We start from the raw sequence: 22,661 nt of genomic DNA, 5'->3' as shown, positions 1-22,661 counted from the left end.
CATAACTAAGCTGCCATCATCTTTGGGACTGGCTCTTTCTGTATCCTTCCAATATTTTTTTCCTTCTAATATTTGAATAACTCAAATCCAGATGTATTGTCACTACTATAAGGCAACCTAATTCTTTCTTTAGCACTCCTAATGTTGCCCTGTATTATAAAAACAACCTTCAAAAATCTCAAAAAAAACCACTATTCCCATAGCAACCCCAAATTCTGAATAAAGATCCTTACGAAAGTGTCATTGGCACCTGCAAGAATTCCTTTTCGCTCCTTTAAAGCTACCAAGCTTAGCCTTCATTCCTCTTCCCTCTCTGGATTATGTTCTTTATTAAGCATTCTGGGAAACCTCAGATTTTACTAAAGGTTCGATTTGAAAAACTGAACAGTTATGAATTGAGAACATCCTACTTCATTTGTGTCCAATTCTGTCTTTGCTCTGAGTTTCTGACATATTCGCCAGCCTGACTTGATCCCTGTCTCACACAGCAATGTCTGATCCCAGGCCTCTGTAGTTGGAATCAAGAGCCCACATGCTAATAACCAGAATCCCAAGATTTCCAAGGAAGTGCTCACATTTTTCTCTTAAAGTTCTCATAAAACTGTTGCACAGCCAGCCCAGAAAGAGAAGGAAAGGGAAAGACACAAAGACCAGAATTCTACTCCAAATCATCTGGGTTGAACTAGGCAGAGGCCTTAATCACCTGCCCTTGACACTTGCCTAAAGAAATCTTCCTTCTCTTTTTTTTAAGATTTTACTTACTTATTTGACAGAGAGACTGTGAGAAAGAGGGACACAAGCAGGGGGAGTGGGAGAGGGAGAACCAGGCCTCCTGCTGAGCAGAGAGCCCAATGCAGGGCTCTATCCCAGGACCCCAGGATCATGACCTGAGCCAAAGGCAGATGCTTAATGACTGAGCGACCCAGGCGCACCAAGAAATCTTCCTTCTTTAACATAAAAATGTACCAAATGACTAGTTACCCTTATAAGAATGTAACTGTTACCCTACAGACTCAAAATAAACATGTTAGAGGTCATGTGATATAATGAAGCAAGCATGGGCTTCAGGACCAACGATTTTAAATTTACCTTCTAGCTCTACCAGTTCTTTTATTCTATGACCTAAAGGAGCTGGTTCCAGAGCCAGCTTCCTCATCTGTAATACAGGGCAAATACCACCTCTACCTCACATGGCTGTGTTAATGATTTCATGAGACAAAAGATATAAAGTGCACAGCAAAGGGCCTAACAAACAGAAAGCACCAGTGATGGTCAGTTCCTTTCCATTAAAAACACATTAGAAAGAATAAAATGGTTGGCAGGGGTCAATTCTGGTGGCTGCGATTATATCTAACAGTTAACATATGGCCACATATACCATGACTACTAATTCTCAAATTTTTTTCTCTTAGTTTACATTCACTAAAAGGAGCTTCAGCTAACAATTCCTTTGCCTAGAAGAATTTCGTATACATAAATCACATTAAAGTTAAAACTCTCTCAGAAACTCCTCCTATATCTGACCGAAAATTAAATTATATTCAAAACATCAAATAAATCAGATAAAATACTCAATCCTGATAAGCTTATTTCAAAATTGACTGAACTACTAAACCACCCTAATGTCAGAATCATTAAACTTTATACACCTAATGTAAAATAAATATATTTAGAAAGCAAATACAGTTCAGGTGTACATTCTGAGAGATGTGCAAAGAGGTTTAGACAACTTAATAAGATGCTACTCAGATAAAATATTTAAGTACAGAGGCAACTTAAGTGTCAAAATCATACTGAAAAACACTGAACTCAGAGGTATTCAGAACAGAGATTAAATCCTGACTCACCAATCTAATCAAGCAAAACATGCCTTGAGTAAACCAAAACCCAATACAATGTGCTAGACCAGTCATTTAAAAATATTTTTTAAGGGGCACCTGGGTGGCTCAGTGGGTTAAAGTCTCTACCTTCAGCTCGGGTCATGATCTCGGGGTCCTGGGATCGAGCCCCATATTGGGCTCTCTGCTTGGCAGGGAGCCTGCTTCCCCCTCACTCTGCCTACCTCTGCCTACTCGTGATCTCTCTCTCTGTCAAATAAATAAATAAAATCTTTAAAAAATTTTTTTTTAACTTTGAAGTATAGTTGACACATAATTAGTTTTGTGTCTAGTTAACATTAGTTTTAAGGTATACAACAGTGACTGGACAACTCTATACCTTATGCTATGCCCACAAGGGTAGCTACCATCTGTCATCGTACAACACCGTTACAACACCACTGTGTATGCCCTATGCTGTACCTTTCATTCCCATGACTTAAACATTCCATAACTAGAACCTGTACCTCCCACTCCTGCTCACCCATTTTGCCTGTCTCTCCACCCCTCCCCTCTGGCAACCACCTGTCTGTTCTCTGTTTTTAGGTCTGTTTCTGCTTTGTTTTTTAGATTCCATATGAGTGAAATCATATGGTATTTGTCTTTCTCTGATTTATTTCACTTAGCATTGTACCCTCTAGGTCCATCATGTTGTTGCAAATGCCAAGATCTCATTCTTTTTTATGGTTGAGTGATATTCCAGTGTGTGTGTGTGTGTGTGTGTGTGTGTGTGTGTGTGTGTGTGTGTGTGTGTCTCCCACGTCTTTTTTTTTTTTTTTTCGAGAGAGAGAGAATGAGAGAGAGAAGCAGACTCCCTGCTGAGCAGGAAGCCTGGTGTGGGGCTCTATCTCAGGACCCTGAGATTATGACCTGAGCCAAGGCAGGTGCTAAACTGACTGAGCCAACTTGGCATCCCCTCCCACATCTTCTTTATCCATTCATCTGTCAATCAACACTTGAGTTCCTTCCTATCTTGACTATTATAAATAACACTACAATAAACATAAGGATGCATATATCTTTTCTGAATTGGAGTTTTCATTTTCTTCAGGTAAACAAAATATTTAAAAATTTCTAATTCTTGTTTTAGCAAAGAAGAAAACAGGAACGATTTCATATCATACCAGATTAAATATATGGTAATCAGCTTATTTTTATTAACCAGTAGCTCGAAATTCAATTCCTCTTTATCCACCTTACTACCAGATTCTCTTCAAGAAGCAATGCCCTTGGCTCTTAGCCTACTTTTCCAACCTCTTCTATGTCAGGACATGCACAGAAAATGATAACATCTGTATGGCACTTGCACACAAATTCAAAAGGCTTCCCAGGACCATAAGTAGGATCCCCTTGGAGGCTACCACCTCTTAGGCTGGGGGAATCCTTATCTTAATACATGTATAATTCATTCATGGTCCCTCTAATGAGAAGTTGTGCTAGCCAATCTTTTACATGGTTATCTACCAATGTAGGAGGAGGTATCCCTTCTGCCGTGATGCCCACTTATTAGAACAACAAACTGGAAATTCTCAAACATCTGAAAGAGCCAGCAGCATTTCCTGGGAATCCAATTTACCATTCCTCTGAAGATCTCAAGCTTATAATATTGACTAATGCTCTAAGATCTATCAGAGAAAACAGCTGCCCGTATCCCCATTTCTACCCTGTGTATAACTGTCTCGTCCTACTGCAGTTCTGTGACTGCAGGGAGCAGCCAGTCAGCAGCACAACATGAAGGAACCTAACATGAATTAAATTAAGAGAGATGTCCCAGAAAACAGTTCAGTCTGAGTACTCAGATGGTAAAACAGCACTGATTAGTATGTATAAGGAGCAATCAGTTGCTTAAAATGAAAATAGACCCAGAACTTATCTTATTAGCTACTGTGTACTGACTAAAAATGCTTTCAAGGCCACTTCTAGCTCTCTGATTTCAAGGTTTCCCAGACAGAAAAATAATTACATTAAAGTATTTCCCTTCAACAGCCGTAAGTACATTTGTAAGACCACAGCAAATGGGAAGACAGGAGCAGGCAGGCAAATAGGTTGAAGTATTATTTTAAAAACACTTAAACATTATTGCTCACACAACTAAGAAGTTAAAACTTTCAATCTTCCCTGTAGATATTCCTAATACAAAAATACATTTGTACAAGGCTATTAGTTGCAGCATTATTTGTAAATGTAAAATACTGGAAACAACCTAAAATAAAGGATCCAAAACATAGGAGAATGGTTGAATTCACTGTGACACATTCACAAATGGAGTGCTATGAAGCTATTAAAAAATAATAAGGAGAATTTATACAAACATACAGTGATATACAGGATACACTGATAAATGAAAGAGGCAAAGTCCAAAAATATATACTTAGTCTGCTACCTTTTTAGAGAGAAAGATAAGAACACAGGAAGAATAAATCAGAATAATTGTCTACAAGAGTGGGTGGCAGTGAGTGAAAGGACTGGGTAGTAAACTTCTCAGTACAGTTTTAGCTTCTGGAACTATGCTAATGTTTTAAGCACTCAAAAAGGAAAACAAGAATCATTAAGGAAGAGGTGGAAAAAAATCCAAAATGGAAATCAAACACAAATGAACCCAACTATATGCGAAATAAATAAGTGTGTTAAAAGAAGGAGGAGGGAAACTAACTCAAATGACTTTTGAACATAATACTTTACATATTGTCAGTACATAGACAAAAAGAACCATAAACAAATACTGAACGCTAGTTCAAGGGGGTTTCTTTTACAATGGTATGGGTTAGCAGTTCTGGAATTACTTTCTCTGATTATGGCACAGAGCGAATGACTACATATGCTGAGGATAACGGGACCCAGATTTTCAGTGTTGGAGAAGAACATTACAAATAATAAAAGGGGCAAGACCAGACCTGTAGTGCTGAATTGGAATTATAAGTATTAATATGAACTCTCTCTCTCTCCTTCTCTCTCTCTCTCTCTCTCTCACACACACACAGACATGTGTATTTATTTATATTTCTTAGCTCTTATCTGCTAAGAGATCTTAATTTACAAACATTATTCCCCACTAAACAGAATAAGGGATACTTGGAAAAATGGCTGATTCTAAGGCTGGGGTAGGCTGAATACAAGATGAGCCTGGAGTATCTTGTGTCCAAAAGAGCAATAGGGACATGTCCAAATTCCAGCTTAGGTCGCTCCAACCAGGCAAAGCTATGATAATTCAGGCCTCAAAATAATAATGATATCAAATAAAATAAAAATCTGTGAGTCCGTACTAACACCATAAATGAATAAACAAATAAGTGGGAGGGAAAGGAAAGCTCTTCCTTACAGAACACTAATATATTTAGAAAAAATACAAGTTAAAAATTCAACATCTTTTTTTTAAATTTTTTTAAAGATTTTATTTATTTGACAGATAGAGATCATAAGTAGGCAGAGAGGCAGGCAGAGAGAGGAGGAAGCAGGCTCCCCGCTGAGCAGAGAGCCCGATGCAGCACTCGATCCCAGGACCCCGGGATCATGACCTGAGCCGAAGGCAGCGGCTTAACCCACTGAGCCACCCAGGTGTCCCTAAAAATTCAACATCTTAAAAAAAAATTCAACTTCTTGCAACTATCCTAGTAATAAGTGATTCAGTCAAGAATCATCAATGGATGTTAAATTACTGGGTGAAAGCCTGGTAGGAACAGGATATATACACAAAATCTCAAAGTACTTCTCACAAGATACTTACTAATAGCAAAGGGAAAAATAGTAACTTTGCAGTGGAATAACTTTGCAAATACTACCTTAATATTTGAAGTTAACATCACCAAAAACGAGACAAACCAACCTCATAAAACTCTTGATATGATGTCCTGAGAAGACACAACATTACTTTTGTAGTATTCCTACCAAAAAAAAAAAATGCATGACCTGAATCAAATCATGAGGAAACATCAGAAGAACTCAAAATGAAGCATATTTTATAAAAATAATTGGCCTATATTCTTTAAAAAAATACCACAATCTCGGGGGCATTTGGGTGGCTCAGTCAGTTTAAAGTGGGACTCTTGATTTCAGCTGAGGTCATGATCTCAGGGTCCTAGCATGGAGCCTGAGGAAGGGCTCAGCATGGAGTCGGCTTCCCTCCCTCTCCCTCTGCCCCTCCTCCAGTTCATGTGTGTGCCTGCTCTCTCTCTCAAATAAATTCTAAAAAAAATTTTTTTAATGAATTTAAGAATACCATGATGTGAAAGATAAAAAGCAAGGAACTGATCCAGATTAAAGAAGTCTAAACCATTATGACAACAAAATGAAATGCATGATCCTGAATTAGATCTGGTGGAGGAGGTAGGCAGCTGTAACACAAAGGGGAAACTGCTATAAAGGAAATATATAGAGGACACTATTGGGACAACTGGAGAAATCTGAATATGGAACATGCATTAGATAATACTACTCTATCAGTATTAAATGTCTGACTTTGATCAATACCCTATGTTTACTGAAAAGAAACTCCTTGTTCTTGGGGGAAAAAAACAAGTATTTATGGAAAGGAATATTTTACCTGCAAATTACTCAGGAAGAAAATACATAAAGTGAGAATGTGTACATAAACGATAAAAAAAATGGGGCAAAATATTAACAATTGGTCAATCTAGGTAAAGACTCTTAACTATAGAGAACAAACTGATGGTAATAAGAGGGGAGGTTGGTGGGGGGATGGGTTAAATAAGTGATGGGGATTTAGGAATGCACTTGTGATGAACACCGGTTGTTGTACAAAAGTGATGAATCACTAAATTCTACATCTGAAACGAGTATTACACTGAATGTTAACTAACTGGAATTTAAATAAAAACTTGGGGGAAAGAAGAGTAGATGGGAGTTCTTTGTACTGTTCTTAGCAATGGTTAAGTACAGAATTATATCAAAATAAAAATCTGAGATTAAAAAAATTTTATTCTTTATTTCTAAGAACTTTTTTAAAAAACCAAAACACAAGGGAAACGTTTAAATTATCAATGTGTAGAGGCAAACAGTTTTATGAACCCAGCATTAACTCCACTAAATTGATAGATAATGAACTAATACAACAAAAATATTACAACATATTAAGTACAGCAGTCCAAATGACTTTACAACTGCATTTCTTTTACATATCCAAAGTCTGGCTTGTGATTTGGCTTCCTAAACAGAGTCAAACCCTCTGGTTTACCTACTCTTTCTGCTGACTCTGATAAAAGCAACACTATTTTGCTCTGTCCGTAAGAGAAGGTAAATCTGAGTTTGATCTTTTACTCAAATAGAGTAATGCAAAATTTCAGTTTTAATGATTTAACTATCTGAATGTAACTAATTAGAACCATTTTTGATAGGACAAAGCATCTTGCCCTAAAACTAATTTAAAATATTTCATTTTAAAAAAGACACCAAGGGGCGCCTGGGTGGCTCAGTCAGTTCAGCACTGACTCTTGATTAAAGGCTCAGGTAGTGATCTCAAAGCAGTGGGATCGAGCCCCAGGTCAGGCTTGGGGCTGGGTGTGGAGCCTGCTTGGGATTGAGTCTGTCTTCCCATTTCCTTCTGCCCCTCCCCCGACTCAATCCCCCCTCCCATATTCTCTCTCTCAAAAAAAAGAGACATCAAATAAAACAGGGCAAACCAACTTCTCTCTTATCTCCTCTCCTTTCTAACATCCACAAAAATGACAATAAAGGAATTAAACAGATACAAGGATAAAGAGAACATGTGAGGCAATCAAAGCACATGAGATTTCAACATGTTTTTGGAAGCCAGGAAGAAGTTAAAGGAGCAGTAATAATCTTGGTAGTGCAAAGGATGTTACAACCTAACTGCCAGCAGAGAAGAATGCAGGTGGGAGGTGACTCTGGGCTTAGGGACACTGGGCAGAGCAGACAGCAAGGGGAAGGACAGGATTGAAAACAATGGATCTAAGGGCTATAAGGAACAACTGAATCATGGAACTTCCTATACCCTGATGTCAGAATATCAGTGGCCAGGTGTACAGCCCCTAGAGGGAAGACTGAAAAACTCAACAGAGCTAAAGAAGTTCTCATCCAGACATCTTCAGTGTTACCTCCAGTGGAGAAGACGGCCTGTTCTCCCACCTCACAGTGAAGCCCACGGACAGAGCTTTTTAGTGTCTCACTCATATGAAGACAGACGAAGATAAAACAAATCCTTGAAAAAAATCTCTAGTAGAGAGAATAATTTTATTTTAAGATTTCATTTATTTATTTGGAAGAGAGAGAGCGCGCACACAAGCAGGATGAGGGCAGAGGGAGAAGACGGCTCCCCATTGAGCAGAGAATTGATGACACAGGACTACTCAATCCCAGAACTACAGGATTATGACCTGAGCCAAAGGCAGACACTTAATCAAGTAAGCCACCCAGGAGCCTGGAGAGAATCATTTTAAAAAGAAAAAGAGGAAGGGGCACCTGGCTGGCTCAGTTGGTAGAATATGGGACTCTTGATCTCTGGGTCATTGAGTTTGAACCCCACATTGGATGTAGACACTGAAAACAAAATGAAACAAAAGAAAAAGAGGAATCCAGAGGAAGCAGAAACAATGCAGGGAGCACAGAAAAACTTTAAAACAAACTGTAAAACCCTGGAGTAATAGGAAAAAATACTGCAAAACAATAGCAATGGGATATAGGAAGACACAATGATCAGAAAAATAAACAAAAGTTCTTGAAAATTAAAAATATGATTAAATATCCAAATTCAATGGAAGGTGTGAGGAGGAAAAAAAAAAATCAAGGAAATATCTCAGAACTAGAACCAAAAGGCAAAGAAATAAAAAGATAAGAAAATTGCAAGTTCTACCTGGAACACCTAACATTCAATTAATAGGAGTTCCAAATAGAAAAAAGAACAAATTAAGAGATGTAGTATGGAAAGATAAGTGTGCTATCAAACATAGAGACTGAAAGGCCCCTTGAGTACCCATCACAATAGAAGAAAAACTACACATGCCAACACACATCACTTTGAGATTTAGAAAACTAAGGATAAGAATATCCTAAAAGCTTCCAAGAGAAAGAATAAAAGGATATATAATATATGAAGGCACAGTAATCAGAATGGCATCAGGTTTCTCAACAGCAATACTGGAAGCCTAAAAACAAAGGAACAACACTTTCATATCTCTAAGAGAAAAATCTTGTCTAATATTCTATAGTTGTCAAGCAATCAAATACAAAATTAAAATAAAAGTGTCAGACTTGCATGGGGTCAAAAATCTGCTTCCTATTAGAAGGGAGTGGGATGATATACTACAGCAAAACAGGCTAATAAATCAACAAAGAGAAAGACATGAGATCCAGGAAATGAGAGAGCTATTACAAGAGAACAGCAAGGGAATCAGAGGATAAAAACTATCCCATAGGCCTAGAGAACAATTAGTTCAAATTGGAGGAAAAGGAGTCTGGAAAGGAGGTGTTGGGGGGGGAAAATAGCACTAAGAGATTATCTATACACTTAAGTGCTTGAAAAATAATATTCATAGACATACAACAGATTTATAAGTATATTTAGGAGCAAATATGTAGAAGGTAAACTTTTTTAAAAAGGCAATTATATGGGCACCTGACTGGCTCAGTTAGTAAAGCATGCGACTCTGAATATCTAGGGTTGTGAGTTTGAGCTCCACACTGAATGCAGAGATTACTCAAAAATAAGATCTTAAAAAAATTAAAAATAAAAAGGCAATTATTAACTCAAGAAAAAATAAAATTCAAGAAAAAGTAATCTCCATGTTAACCAAAACCTGTAATCAAGTTATACTGAGAAAAGGAAAAGGGAGCAGAAGGGAGGATGGTAAAACACATTAATGTCCTCATTTACCACAGGAAGATGTGAAGGAATAAAGCCTAAAAGTGATAACTTTTAAAGAAATAAGAGTGTATTACTTAGAAGTTTACAGGTATTGGGGTGCTTGGGTGGCTCAGTCAGTCAAGCATCTACCTTTGGCTCAGGTCATGATCTCAGGGTCCTGGGAGGGAACCCTGAACTGGGCTCCCTGCTCTACAAGCAGTCTGCTTCTCCCTCTCCCTCTGCCCCACCCTCCCACTAATGCTCTCTTTCTTGGGACGCCTGGGTGGCTCGGTTGGTTAAGCGGCTGCCTTCCGCTCAGGTCATGATCCCAGTCGCCCGGGATGGAGTCCCACATCAGGCTCCTTGCTCAGAAGGGAGCCTACTTCTCCCTCTGCCTGCCACTCTATCTGCCTGAGCTTGCTCGCTCTCTCTCCCTCTCTCTGACAAATAAATAACATCTTTAAAAAAAAAAAAAAACCTCTCTCTCTTGCTTTCTCTCGCTCACTCTCAAATACATTAAATTAAACCTTTAAAAAAAGTATACAGGTATTTACCTGCATGAGAGAGAAAACTAAATACACCTTAGCGTGGTTGTCTGTGGACAGTACGACTGAAGGTGAAGGGGTGTGAAATCGCTGCTGTGTTTTAAACCTTTTGATACTGGTACACCTGGGTGGCTCAGTCAGTTAAGTACCTGCCTTCAGCTTACGTCATGATCTTTAAAAAAAATCAAAAAATAAACCTTCTGATATAACCACTTAACTGTGTCTATGTATTACTTTTTGAAAACGTCAATTAATCTTTTTTTTAAAGATTTTTATTTATTTATTTCAGAGAGAGAGAGAGTGCACAAGTGGGGGTTGAGGAGGTAGGCAGAGGGAGAAGCAGGCTTCCAGCTGAGCAGGGAGCCTGATGCAGGGCCCACTCCGAGGACCCTGGGATTATGACTTGAACCCAAGTCAGACACTTAACCCCACTGAGCTACCCAGGCACCCCATGAATTAATCTTTAAAATGATAAAATCCTATCAATTCATGCAATTGCCCACACCATTTTCTTCATCTTAAAAAAAATATGTCTAAAATCTATTACATGGCACTGGGTGATACATGGAAGTGCTGAATCACTGTACTGTGTATCTGAAACTAGTATAAAACTATATGTTAACCATATTGGAATTAAAATTTTTCAGGGACGCCTGGGTGGCTCAGTTGGTTAAGCATCCGCCTTGGCTCAGGTCATGATTCCAGGGCCCTGAGACTGATTCCTGCATCAGGGTCCTCACTCAGCAGGGAGCCTGCTTCTCCCTCTGCCTGCCACCCCCCTCCCCACACACACACTATCTTTCTCTCTGACAAATAAATAAAATCTTTTAAAAAGTTTTTTTTTAAATCTCTCACTTGGCATAAAAATTACAATAGCAGTTTATCATTTGAGGTATGTTAGGCACCAACTGAATTCCCTGTGTATTATAAGCAGAATTTGCAGGGCTAATGGTATGTGTCCTTTACTACAGAATGTAATTTCGAAACTGGCCAAAATGTGTCATCTATATATTAACAGATCCAGTTACCTACAGAGCTAGAAAAGAGAGAGCATCTGGTCCTGCTGACTTCCCACATAGAGGCAAATTCTGATCCATAAGGCTGGTCTCCTCATTGGCTCAAGCATTTTATTCTATTCTGAAATTTCTGAAATCACTTTTCAACATGAAATGAAAACAACATATGGAAACAATGTATGTGAAACTACATAATCCCCAAAACAGTAATCACAAATCTGACTTCTTCAGACCTACTTTGGTGAAAAACCTAATGAAGTTATTATGCTATATCTACTCTACCAGCCTTCAACTAAATACTGGAACTGTGCCTCTAACTCCAAATGAGGGGAAAGGGTAGTGAGGAGGAGGCTTAAAACTACTAAAGCCAAGGCAGATTACCAAATCAGAGTCAAATGGGCCACTCTGCCTCTGGAAGACCAAACACAAGTAACTATAGAAAAATCACCAAGAGTTTATATTGCTTCGAAAATAACTTCCCCTACAAAGCAGATTATGCAAAATGAAAACAAAAGCCATGGATTACTTAAGAATAATTCTAACATCCAATATTTCCATTTATTTAATATAGCAAGATCTGACACTATTCCGTACTTTTGCCAACAGCCTGAGTAAACAAATCCATGGTTGTTAAACAGTAGCAGCATCTTGAAAAGAAATAATCAGGTCATAAATGTAAATACCACACAACTATTATTTCAAAACAATAGCAAGTATATGCAATATAAGATTCATATATATATAAATGATGCATTCCCACCCATAAATAAATAAATAAAAGATTTAGGAACCCCTCATTAGCAAAGACTTTACTCAGAGAACAGTAGGTTTAATGACTGCATTGTATGACTGTCCTTTTTTTGTGTGATAATATAATAAAGGAAAGCACAAAGCCATTCGGGTGGAGAATACCACACTTGTATTTACTGGTGTGCTAGGAAACTCTTTATTGACCTGAAGTCAACGTGACTATTTATGAAGAAATGGAAAGAAAAAATATAAATTGGGCACATACTTATCTCTGCTTAACAGGCTAGATAACGAATATTACAGAAAAGAGGAACCTGAAAACTCCTACGGCTGTTGTAATTTTTAACAAAAACCAAGAGCCTGAATTTTTTTTTACAATCAGTAGACACAAGTTTAAAATCTGACCCACATTCCCCCCAAAATATCTATTAATTGTTCAAAGAAAATAAAAACATAAAAGCCTAAAAGTGTTATTTTTTTTCAAAGATTTTATTTATTTATTTGACAGAGATCACAAGTAGGCAGAGAGGCAGGCGGGGGTGGGGAAGTGGGGGTGTAGCAGGCTCCCTGCTGAGCAGAGATCCTGATGAGGGGCTTGATCCCAGGACCCTGAGATTATGACCTGAGCCAAAGGCAGAGGCTTTACCCCACTGAGCCTCCCAGGTGCCCCCTAAAAATGTTTTTAAATGAGGTTTCAAAAGGCTACACACAAAGCATTTAAAATAACTGAAATGAAACTGATATAGTACATAAAGCTCTCAGAATTAAATTCTCATGTCATGAATGTTGAGATCTGGGAGCTACCACACACATACAAGGTGAAGCTTGAGTCCTTAGCTGGTACAGAGCAATTTGTCCAATGTTAATGCATCTCACAATTAACATTCAAAATAATTCAGGTGGAATCTAGAGTTAATCTTGATTAAATCAAAAGACATTCTATTGTGTGCAACTAAAATTAAAAATCTTCAATCAATAACCTAAGTACTAGTCCCAGAGACTCCAAGTTTTAAATAGTTCTTTTCAAGAAGAAAGTATTATATGAAGGCATTTCTCTAACATGTTATCTATCAATATTCCCAGGGAAACACTCTACGGCAAAAACTGTTTCCTTGAAATAGCAGTGTGAGCTTCAAAAATTTTGCTTAAAATATTACCATCTTAATATTGTGCAACAAATGTTCAAAACAAAGGAACGGATAATAATGTACTATTTAAAAAAGAAAATCTGAGCATGGTCAGTAAGGAAAAAAATTTAAAGAAGCTAAAACAGTAAGTGCAGCATCTTACAGTCAGTTAAATTAAATATGATAGTTAATCACCAGCTGGCTCTTCCTGGTGATGAGATAGTATAATACCGTCTATTATAACATTAAGAGTCTTCAAGGTGGGTCAAGGATAAACAGGCAAGCAGATTTCTATAGAGCTACCTTAAACCTAACTACAACAAAGAAAAAATATCAGGACTGAATGCCTACTCAAAATGGAAAACAGCCCACTGACAGAGCTATTTAATCCTAAAGCAGAACACAAAGTCTTCAGGTAAAATCCAGGAGATTATATCTTTTCAAACACATGAGCTATTCATCATAAAAATAAACTCTCAAGAGCACCTGGGTGGCTATCAGTTGAGTGCCCACTCTTGGTTTCCACTCAGGTCCTGATCTCAGGGTCTTATGATGGAGCCCTAAGTGGGGCTCCCCGCTCAGTGCAACACAAAGTCTGATTAAGACCCTCCTCCTCTGTCCCTCCCCCTCCAAGCTTGATTGCGTGCAGTCTTCCAAAATAAATAAATAAATAAATCTTTAAAAATAAACTCTCAATTCTCACCTAGCACTCAGTTCACACAAACATTAAGATAACTATAAACTTTATTTTTTAATGTTCAAGTTTAATTTCAAGAATAGTTTTCAGGGGCACCTGGTGGCTCAGTGGGTTAAGCCTCTGCCTTCAGCTCAGGTCATGATCCCAGGGTCCTGGGATCCAGCCCCACATCCGGCTCTCTGCTCCGCAGGGAGCCTGCTTCCTCCTCTCTCTCGGCCTGCTTCTCTGCCTACTTGTGATCTCTGTCTGTCGAAAAAATAAATAAAATCTTAAAAAAAAAAAAAAAGAATAGTTTTCAAAATGTGAAATTGCCTAAGCTCATCTGCATTTTATGCATCTATAACCAGCACACATACATACTTGTCAGTACTTAAGAGAGGGAAATCTGTTTTAAACTTTGTACTCTAAAGACTATAATTAACTTTTACAAGAAATACAACTGGAAAATCTTAGAATATAACTAAATGGAATCAACAAAGTACATTGGCCTAAAAGCAAAGATTCAAATAACCTCTGAGCTACCAGAAGCCAAAGAAAAATTCCCTATCTCGAGAATTCCCTCCCTTCCCCATCCCACAAGAAAACTACCTCCAAGAAGAATCCCCTCTCCTAGAAACAAAATAAAAAAAATGAGAAGGGGCAACGTCAAGAACAGAAGCACATTTAAAAAACAACCAAAAGCTAACCACATTTTATCCATAGCTACATTGAGAAAGCTCGTTTATTATATCTGAACTAAAGTAATATGAATTTCAGCCAACAAGAAAAATTAGATCTGTAAACTGTAATGAAGTTAAGAAATTCAAAAACAGCAGTTTTCTTCCAACCATATTACCAATCTTGTTCCAACTTGCCTGTACTTTAATCAATAAACAGGGAGAGGAACTACTAATCAAATACAGGATTTTAAAATTATTTTCAAATTGTGGAATTTAAAACGTATTTCATGTCAAAATCTTCAAAGGAATTATTTTAAACATGTTTCCAAACACTTTAAATCCTTTAAATTATTAAGCACTAAGTTACTGGATGACAAAATAAAGACCCTGCTTTTTAAAAGGCAAGCTAAAAGTATGGTTTGAATGGTATTTGAGTCTAAGCTTTGGGCTATCTCTAATACCCCCAAGCATCTTAAGCAACTCTCTTAATCTTTGTCTCAGTTTCACAATCCATAAAACAAGAAAAACTACAAGGATGGGCAGTTAATTAAATTAGTCAGGATTAAACGCTAGCAAACTTCTTTGAAGTTACTTTATGTTGTTCTCCATTCTCCTCCTACTCAGTAAAACTAATAGATGAGGAAACATCTGGAATTACTATAGATACTAAAATCTGCAGACTCAGAGCGGTTAAAAGATGATCTCTATATACAAGTTTTCAAGCCAAAGATCATTTGAAACCCCAAAAGATTTCAGGATACAATGGCAATGAACAAGTTTTAGGTAAATTTCCTTTCGATCTAAAAGATACCTACCCTTATCTACATTCTCAAATCAGACTTATGAATCACAGAGCATCTTGAGAGGTCCTGGCACAAAAAAAATTGTAGGTAAGATGAAGAAGCTGTTACTGATATTAATGTCAATAATAAACTAAACTGTCAATCAAGGTAAGCTTCATGACAAATATACCCTCCAAAAAGTACTAGCCCCTGCTGAGAATCTAAGTTTGGCCTTCTAAGCCATCTGTCCAGGAAAGCTCTATTAAAACACCCAGAATGCAGTTGCTCTAATGTCTAAAGGAGCTATGAATAAACATGAAACACTAAAATACATTAAGCTGTATACATTCTCCACTTCAAGCACTGATAAACTACCTACCCAACTCTATTCCAAGGCCTAGGTTGAACACAAAACCCATTGGTAGGTTGGTGGGAAACTGCAGCCTAATCAAAGGGAAATAAAACTTTTTTTCAAAGAAGGAAAAATATATAAAATAGCTCAAGAAACAGAGAAAAGCTCCAAAAGAAAGATAAAAGAAAGTTAGGGGAAAATGTACATGTAAATTACTCCCTGATGGAAGAGGTACTCAATGAAATTTTAAAACAGGAATTTAAATTACTCACTGAGCTACAAGCTAAATTACTCACTATTCTGCTTATTGAGCTACAAATACTATAAAACATATTTCTAAATCTAGTTTCAACAATCCAAAAATGAATCTATTAAATTCCAGTAAAGAAGGAAACTGCATAAATTGGGGGAAAAGTGGGATGTTATAAAAGCCTAAGGTTAATCCTATAAAAGCAAATAATGATGAGAAGGAATTATTTTGAAAATAAATGACTAGGGGCGCCTGGGTGGCTCAGTGGATTAAGCCGCTGCCTTCGGCTCAGGTCATGATCTCAGGGTCCTGGGATCGGGATCGAGCCCCTCATCGGGCTCTCTGCTCCGCGGGGAGCCTGCTTCCTCCTCTCTCTCTGCCTGCCTCTCTGCCTACTTGTGATCTCTCTCTCTGTCAAATAAATAAATAAAATCTTTAAAAAAAAAAAAGAAAATAAATGACTAATGGGAAACTTAAACAAAGAGTTCACATACTCCCCTCAACTCCATCCTTACTTCTGCTTTGGACATGAAGGATATTCTTTGTATACTACTAAGAATGCCATTTAGAAAATAACTTCTGATCGATGTGTCAAAACTTCACAACAGCAAAATGTTAGGCTCAATGCCTAGACTACAGCCTCTTCAAACAAACACATGGAGCACATTCTAGACTCTAGATCTTTCGTATCTACCACCAATTATTTAGAGACTTTGCTGAGGCTGGTTTAAGGTTCTTGGGGGAAGGGGCAGCACTGCCAGAAAAACTAGAAAAACAATTACATTTGACCTAAGCTTACAATTATTGCCAATGAAGTTTAAGTTCTTCAGAAAAGTATATATAAAATTCAAATGTTAACCTCCAGAATTAATGTGATAAAGTATCACCTGTCCATTGATTTTTAACTGTCCCACCCACATATACACTAAAATGTTCACCTGCCCATCTAAAAACAAAGAATGTCAAAAGAATTCAATTTCATTGTGGTAACATTGCAGAAAGCCACTTGCTCATAATCCAGTCAAAGTTTATGTTACCGAGGAAAATACTGGGAGAAAGGACTGGTGAAAGCATTCTACGGGAAAGTTCACTTTGTGTTTATTTTCATCATGGAAGTTTAAGGCCATTCCAGCCATGATCTAAATGGAAGAAAAGTTCCTTCATTCATTAAGCAAATATTTTCTGAGTGTCTTGTTACATGCTAAGCACCTAATAAATACCTCAAATAGTGCTACCAAAAAGCAGTAAATGCATGTGACCTAAGGATGAACAAATGACTGATCCTATTTAGAAAACGTAATCTACTGATCAAGAGTCTTTTTTAGATGGAGGGTTGTGAGAGAAATATGACACAAAATAACCTACCACTGGATCAAGGTAATTTCTCACCTTTATTACAAGCTTTACTACAAATTATACATTTATTACCATTGGCAAGGATCAATAGCCCCTCAGCTTACTAAATGGAGCGCCAAAAAAAAAAAAAAAAAAAGGCAGAATTATCTCTAATATCCACCCCAAACTGCAGAACATTTACTTCTTTTATATTTACTTTCCCTGGGTAGAATAATGTGAGGGCAACCGCTTACTGGAAAATTAAAGAGGCATTCTCAGCTCTTCGAAGAATTAATCAGGGAAAATTCTCATGCCCATGCTATTAAAATATCTCCAGTTTAATCGGCTATTTTATTTCACACAAACCCCTGAGGTCCAAATGCTTTCTTTGGCTTTCTGTTATTAAAACAGTTGTGTTTAGGGCATCATTTTAAACAATTTGTGTTCTTTTCCCTGTATTTTACCACTGGTTCAGTCCTTCTACCCACAAAAATAAGAAATGCCCAAGTCTCCAGCTTCTGAAAATAACATCTGGTATGTGCACATAGAAAAATCTTAAGAGAATGTCCCAGTTTTTAGTTAAAAATTTTCACTTAAAATGAGAATGCCTTTAGCAAAGATTAGACATAAATCAGTTTTTACCTTATTAGGAAACTGCTATTTTCAACATTTACCTTAAACCACAACATGGATTTATCTACTAACCTGTTAGCTTCCTGTCTCTCACCAACTAGATTAGACTGTAACTTTTTTAAAAATCGTTTTTTAAGATTTTATTTATTTATTTGACAGACAGGGATCACAAGTAGGCAGAGAGGCAGGCAGAGAGAGAGGGTAGAAGCAGGCTCTCTGCTGAGCAGCGAGCCCAGCAGAGAGCCCAGGACCCTAGGATCATGACCTGAGCTGAAGGCAGAGGTTTTAACCCACTGAGCCCCCCAGGCGCCCCTAGACTGTAACTTTTTTGAGAGGATGGGATGATGACCCCAACAGAACTAGATCTGTTCCCAGCTAATGTATTTTAAAAACTCTGTAAGTCTCTGCAAAGACACATGTTGCTAGCCTTTAGGATTTCTCTATTTTTTAAAGCTATTTTAATTAGAGCAGTTATTCTTCACTGCTACTACAGATATAAGTTAGTAGATTCTCAAAGTGTGGGCCTGGACCCCTAAGAGTTTCCAAAACCCTTTGGGGGGCGGTATGTGTAGTCAAACATTTTCATGAATAATATTAAGATGTTACTTATATTGTTTACCCTCATTCTCTCACAAGGGTGCAGTGGAGTTTTCCAGAGTCTACATGATGTATGATACCTCAAGAGACTGAATGCAGAAGATATGAAAATGCAGTTGTTTCCTATTAAGGTAAACAACAGAGTTGCAGAAATGTAAAATAATGCCACTCTCCTCATAAAATTTTTGTTTTGAAAAGTATAGTTATTTTCTATAAACCACTATCTCTATTAACAGGTAACAGATTAATTACTGTTATTTGTAAATGATTTAATAAAATACCTTTAAAATTTTTGTTTTAATTCTAGTACAGCAAATATCAATAGAAACAAGCCATACAAAGGTTGAGTTCTCAGTAAGTTTTAGGTATAAAGGGGTCCTGAGAACAAAAAGCTTGAGAAGCACTGCAATACACAATTACATAACCTAACACAAAGTGCCTTCCATAGATAAGAAGCTCAAGTCAATGCTGAAGTATAATTACTTCTTATACCCCCTAATCTTGTTGAGTAATATATCTCCTTGCAAGCATAATTTGGCATAAAGCCAGTCTGTCCTAGGCCCTATTTAAGGGCCTTTAGATATTTAAGTATGAGGAGTCCTATTTATAAAAATGTTCTGGCCTATAATGCCACCTATTACTTCCATAGTGTTACAAGAGTTGCCCAACATCTTCACAAAAAAACTACTTTGTTCATTTTAGCAGCAACCTGTGAAGTAAATGTGAAGTATTACTCTTTTTTTTACAGATGACATAAGAAACTGATGCTCAAAAGAAAAAGAACTACTTGTCCAAGGATGTATTGCTAGCTAGGAGAGCCTAGGATGTTGGCCTTTTGCAATTTGCTTGTTTGCCTTAAGGCTGTTTCACCGTGGTGTAATTGCAGGCTCCCAAAGAAAACAAGGCAAGGGCATTACTTTTATTGTCCTACTGCCAAAACAGGGATTTTTTTTCTTCCCTCCTTAATAAGAACGTAATCAGACTCAATACCCGGTCACAGCATTATTTAACACACTGGCTACCCTTTTGGTCCACTAAAAAAAAAAAAAAAAAAAAAAAAAAGAAAAGGAAAGAAAGAAAAAAGAAAAGGAAAGGGAAAAAGTAAAGAAATTCAAGAGTGTTAGGGAATAAATGCTAGAATACATATTACTCCAAGATGATGAATTAGTTAAGAGCTCAAAAATTTACTAATCATTTAATCACTGAAACAGGCAGGCAAGAAAAAGATCAAGCTCAATACAATACAAGATTATATCAAGAATGGACGCCAACAGGTTAAAATGGGAGCCCACATGAAATGGATTCAATTCACAAAATTTGGACAGAAGAAAAAAAGCCACATAAAGTTGTTAAACGAGCTTTATTGGTTCTACAAATCCAACCACATGACTAACCACCCTTGTATACTAATGTCAGAAAAAAAACTTTGTTGTAAGATGCAAAGACGCCATCCTTCTCCTGGGAGAGAAATGACCCCATCCTTACCGCTAGAAATACCAGTTTGCTGTTGATATCAGCAAAAGTCTCTTAGTTATGTTCCATTTTACTTTAAGTTCCTCAAAAGATACTCAGTTTTCTGCACTCTTTTCCACAGTCAAGTGGACTCCCTGACTGACAAAGGCAAGACTGACTCACAACAGGATATCTGCCACTTGCATAAACTCTCTTCCTTTTTTAGATGCTTGTGCCCAGTGAGGCCATCTTTAAATCTGATGTGAGTTTACCTAAAGCCAGTAGTGCGCTGTCTCCTTAGTATCCCTGAAGTATATAGATGAGCAAGAGCATCATTCCTCGTGAGATATGCTCTTCCTAGTGTTTACTTCGGTCATTTGTTTTTTTTAAATCTCTTGGGGAAAAAAATTAAAAGTTACAGTTTTAGCACCATAGCTATAGCTACAATTATAGCTAAGGCACCCCCAATCAATTTGAAAAGCAATTTGATACACCGTATTTGTTTTTCCATACTCAACGTTCACTGTGGAAGATAAATTCTTAGGTGAGAGGAAACTTACACAGGTTTCTGCACCCTCATAAAAAAAAAAAAACTGCAATACTGCACTGTAAAACCAATTAACCAGTTAATCTTTAAAGGCTTCACGCAGAAAAAGATAATCTGACTTTACAAAGCCAAGCAAAGCATCAAACCTTTGAGAGCTCCAAAAAAACTGCAGTTATTTCTATTCCTAACCGTAGAATACTTGTTTCTTTGTGGCGCTGCCGATGTTTCTCTCCAAGGACATAATCACCATTTAAGAAGTAACCTGTCAAAAGTGTTAAGAGGCATTCTCCAAACTACCTTCTCAGCTCCAAACCGCAACGAAAAATGTCACACACCTAAATCGTACCATTGCTCTTTTCCTTTATTTCTTCAAATAAACTTAAGGTTTTTGAAATGCACAATTCAAATTTTACACTACACCTCAAGCTACCATTGATCATCTCAAAGCTAATAAACAAAGACTCTAGCGGCGGCACCAGGGCCCTACCAGGAAGTAATCAAAGCAGTGTGGCTGGTGCGATCCTAAGTCGCTAGAGCAGACAATAAGAGGGCACTGGGGCTTCCAAAGAGCCCAGCCAAAGGAGTTAAGATGCTGAAGTAACGCAAAAGCATTACATAAACCTAATAACTGTTCTACAGCACATGAACCTGGGAATCCTAACCCAATTTCAGACAACCCAAAACATCTGAACGGCAACTCGAGCCGTCCCTCCAAACCAGCTGCTGGCTCAGCCTCCTGAGCTTTTTAGCCTGCAGCCTGTTTTCAAACTTCACCCTCCCAGGCTGATGAAAGACTCCGACCTCCGCCTCCTGAGTTCCGAATTCCGAGCGCCTCTCGGGGCTGAGGGCTCCCACCTGGCGTGGATCGAGTTGCCCGAGCCTGCCGGGAAGCGAAGGGAAACGAAAGGAAGCGGGGCCAAGGAAGCGGCGAAGGGGCCCAGCGCGTCCCGCAGCCCAGACAAAGCTGCGCCAGGAGAGCGGCGCTTTTCTCCTCAGTCCGAGGAGGGACGCAAGCCGGGCCCCGCCACACGTGCGGCCGCATCGTAGGGGCCGGACACCCGCCCCCATAGCCCCGCACTAGGGCCGAGCACAGCCCCCCAGCAGGGCGGGGCGGGGGGGCCAGCTGCCTGCCAGGATCCCCGCCCGCCGCTGCCCCCACGCGCTCGTGGCCCCCGCTGGCTCCCGCCCCTCTCGGGCCTCTGTTCAGCCGGCCGGGCCGTCGGGCCGCGGGAAACAAAGGAGTCGCCGCCGCTCCACCCGCCGCGCCCGCCCGAGCCCGCCTCACCGCGTACCCCTCCCCAGCCGCCCGGCCCGGCTCGCCCTCACCCCTTCCCGGGTCCGCGCGCCGCCCGCCCGCTGCCCCTAGACGGCAGGCCCGGCGAGGCCGGGGCCTCGGGTGCGCGGCAGGGCCGCCCCGGGGCCGCACTCACCGCTGCAACACCAGGACGACGGGGAGCCGTTGGGGAACTTGGCTGAGTCCGGAGCGATGCAGACGCTGGAGCTGAGGTGCGGACACTCCATGGCCACGAGTAGGGCGGTGAGGAAGACCGTGGCTCCGAGACCTGGAGACGTGTGGGCGGAGGGGCTCCGAAGACTCCGTCTGGGGTCGCTCCTCGCTGGGCGCTCGGCCGACGGCGGCTGCGTCCCGAGCCCTTGCGTCAAAGAAAGCAAAGGCTTCCGGGCGCCGGGTTTTCCCACCCGCCGTCTCCAGAAGCCCCGCTCCGAAGAACGTGAAATTCTGGGATCCGGGTTCTACCGCCACCCCCAGGCGGAGGGCTTCCGTCTTCCCAGGCCGGGCCGGCCCCGCCCCCAGGCAGGCCCCGCCCCCAGGCAGGCCCCGCCCCCGCCCACTCCCGCCGGGTGGGGTCCGGGAGCCTGCGGGCTGGTGGCCCAGAGATTCAGGCTGCGTTCCGGAATGACACCCCAACTCCGCCGCACCGGGCGACAGCGGCTTCTCCCTCCACCACCCCCCCCGGTAAGGGTGGGGCGCCCAGCCCCGGCACGCGGGCCAGGTCCGCTGCATTTACCGGGGTGGAAGGAGTGCTCTCAGAGAAAACTGATCCTGCGTATGGTGTGGTGGTCTGACGACACTGGTAGAAAATCTAGCCACTCATAAAAGTGTGAAAAAGGAAATAAAACCACTCGGGCAAACAGGCTACTAAAGGTCCCATTTTACACATGAAAACATAAGCTCAGAGAGGTTAAGTTACCGGCTCCCGGTGGCCC

At 39.6% G+C, this 22,661-nt stretch overlaps 1 protein-coding gene across 1 annotated transcript in view; it reads right to left on the bottom strand.

Moving 5' to 3' along the window:
- USP3 (ubiquitin specific peptidase 3) overlaps positions 1–22,231 on the bottom strand; it is a 104,962-nt gene extending 82,731 nt beyond the window's left edge. Inside the window, exon 1 of the mRNA XM_046007763.1 lies at positions 21,866–22,231. Coding sequence (XP_045863719.1) covers positions 21,866–21,956 — 91 coding nt within the window. The 5' untranslated portion in view covers positions 21,957–22,231. The remainder of the gene's footprint in view (positions 1–21,865) is intronic.
- Positions 22,232–22,661: the final 430 nt, after the last annotated feature.

Source organism: Meles meles, chromosome 6 (assembly GCF_922984935.1).
Source record: "Meles meles chromosome 6, mMelMel3.1 paternal haplotype, whole genome shotgun sequence".
NCBI lineage: Eukaryota > Metazoa > Chordata > Mammalia > Carnivora > Mustelidae > Meles > Meles meles.
The sequence above is the reverse complement of the archived record's forward strand: the minus strand, read 5'-3'. Positions and strand labels throughout refer to the sequence as shown.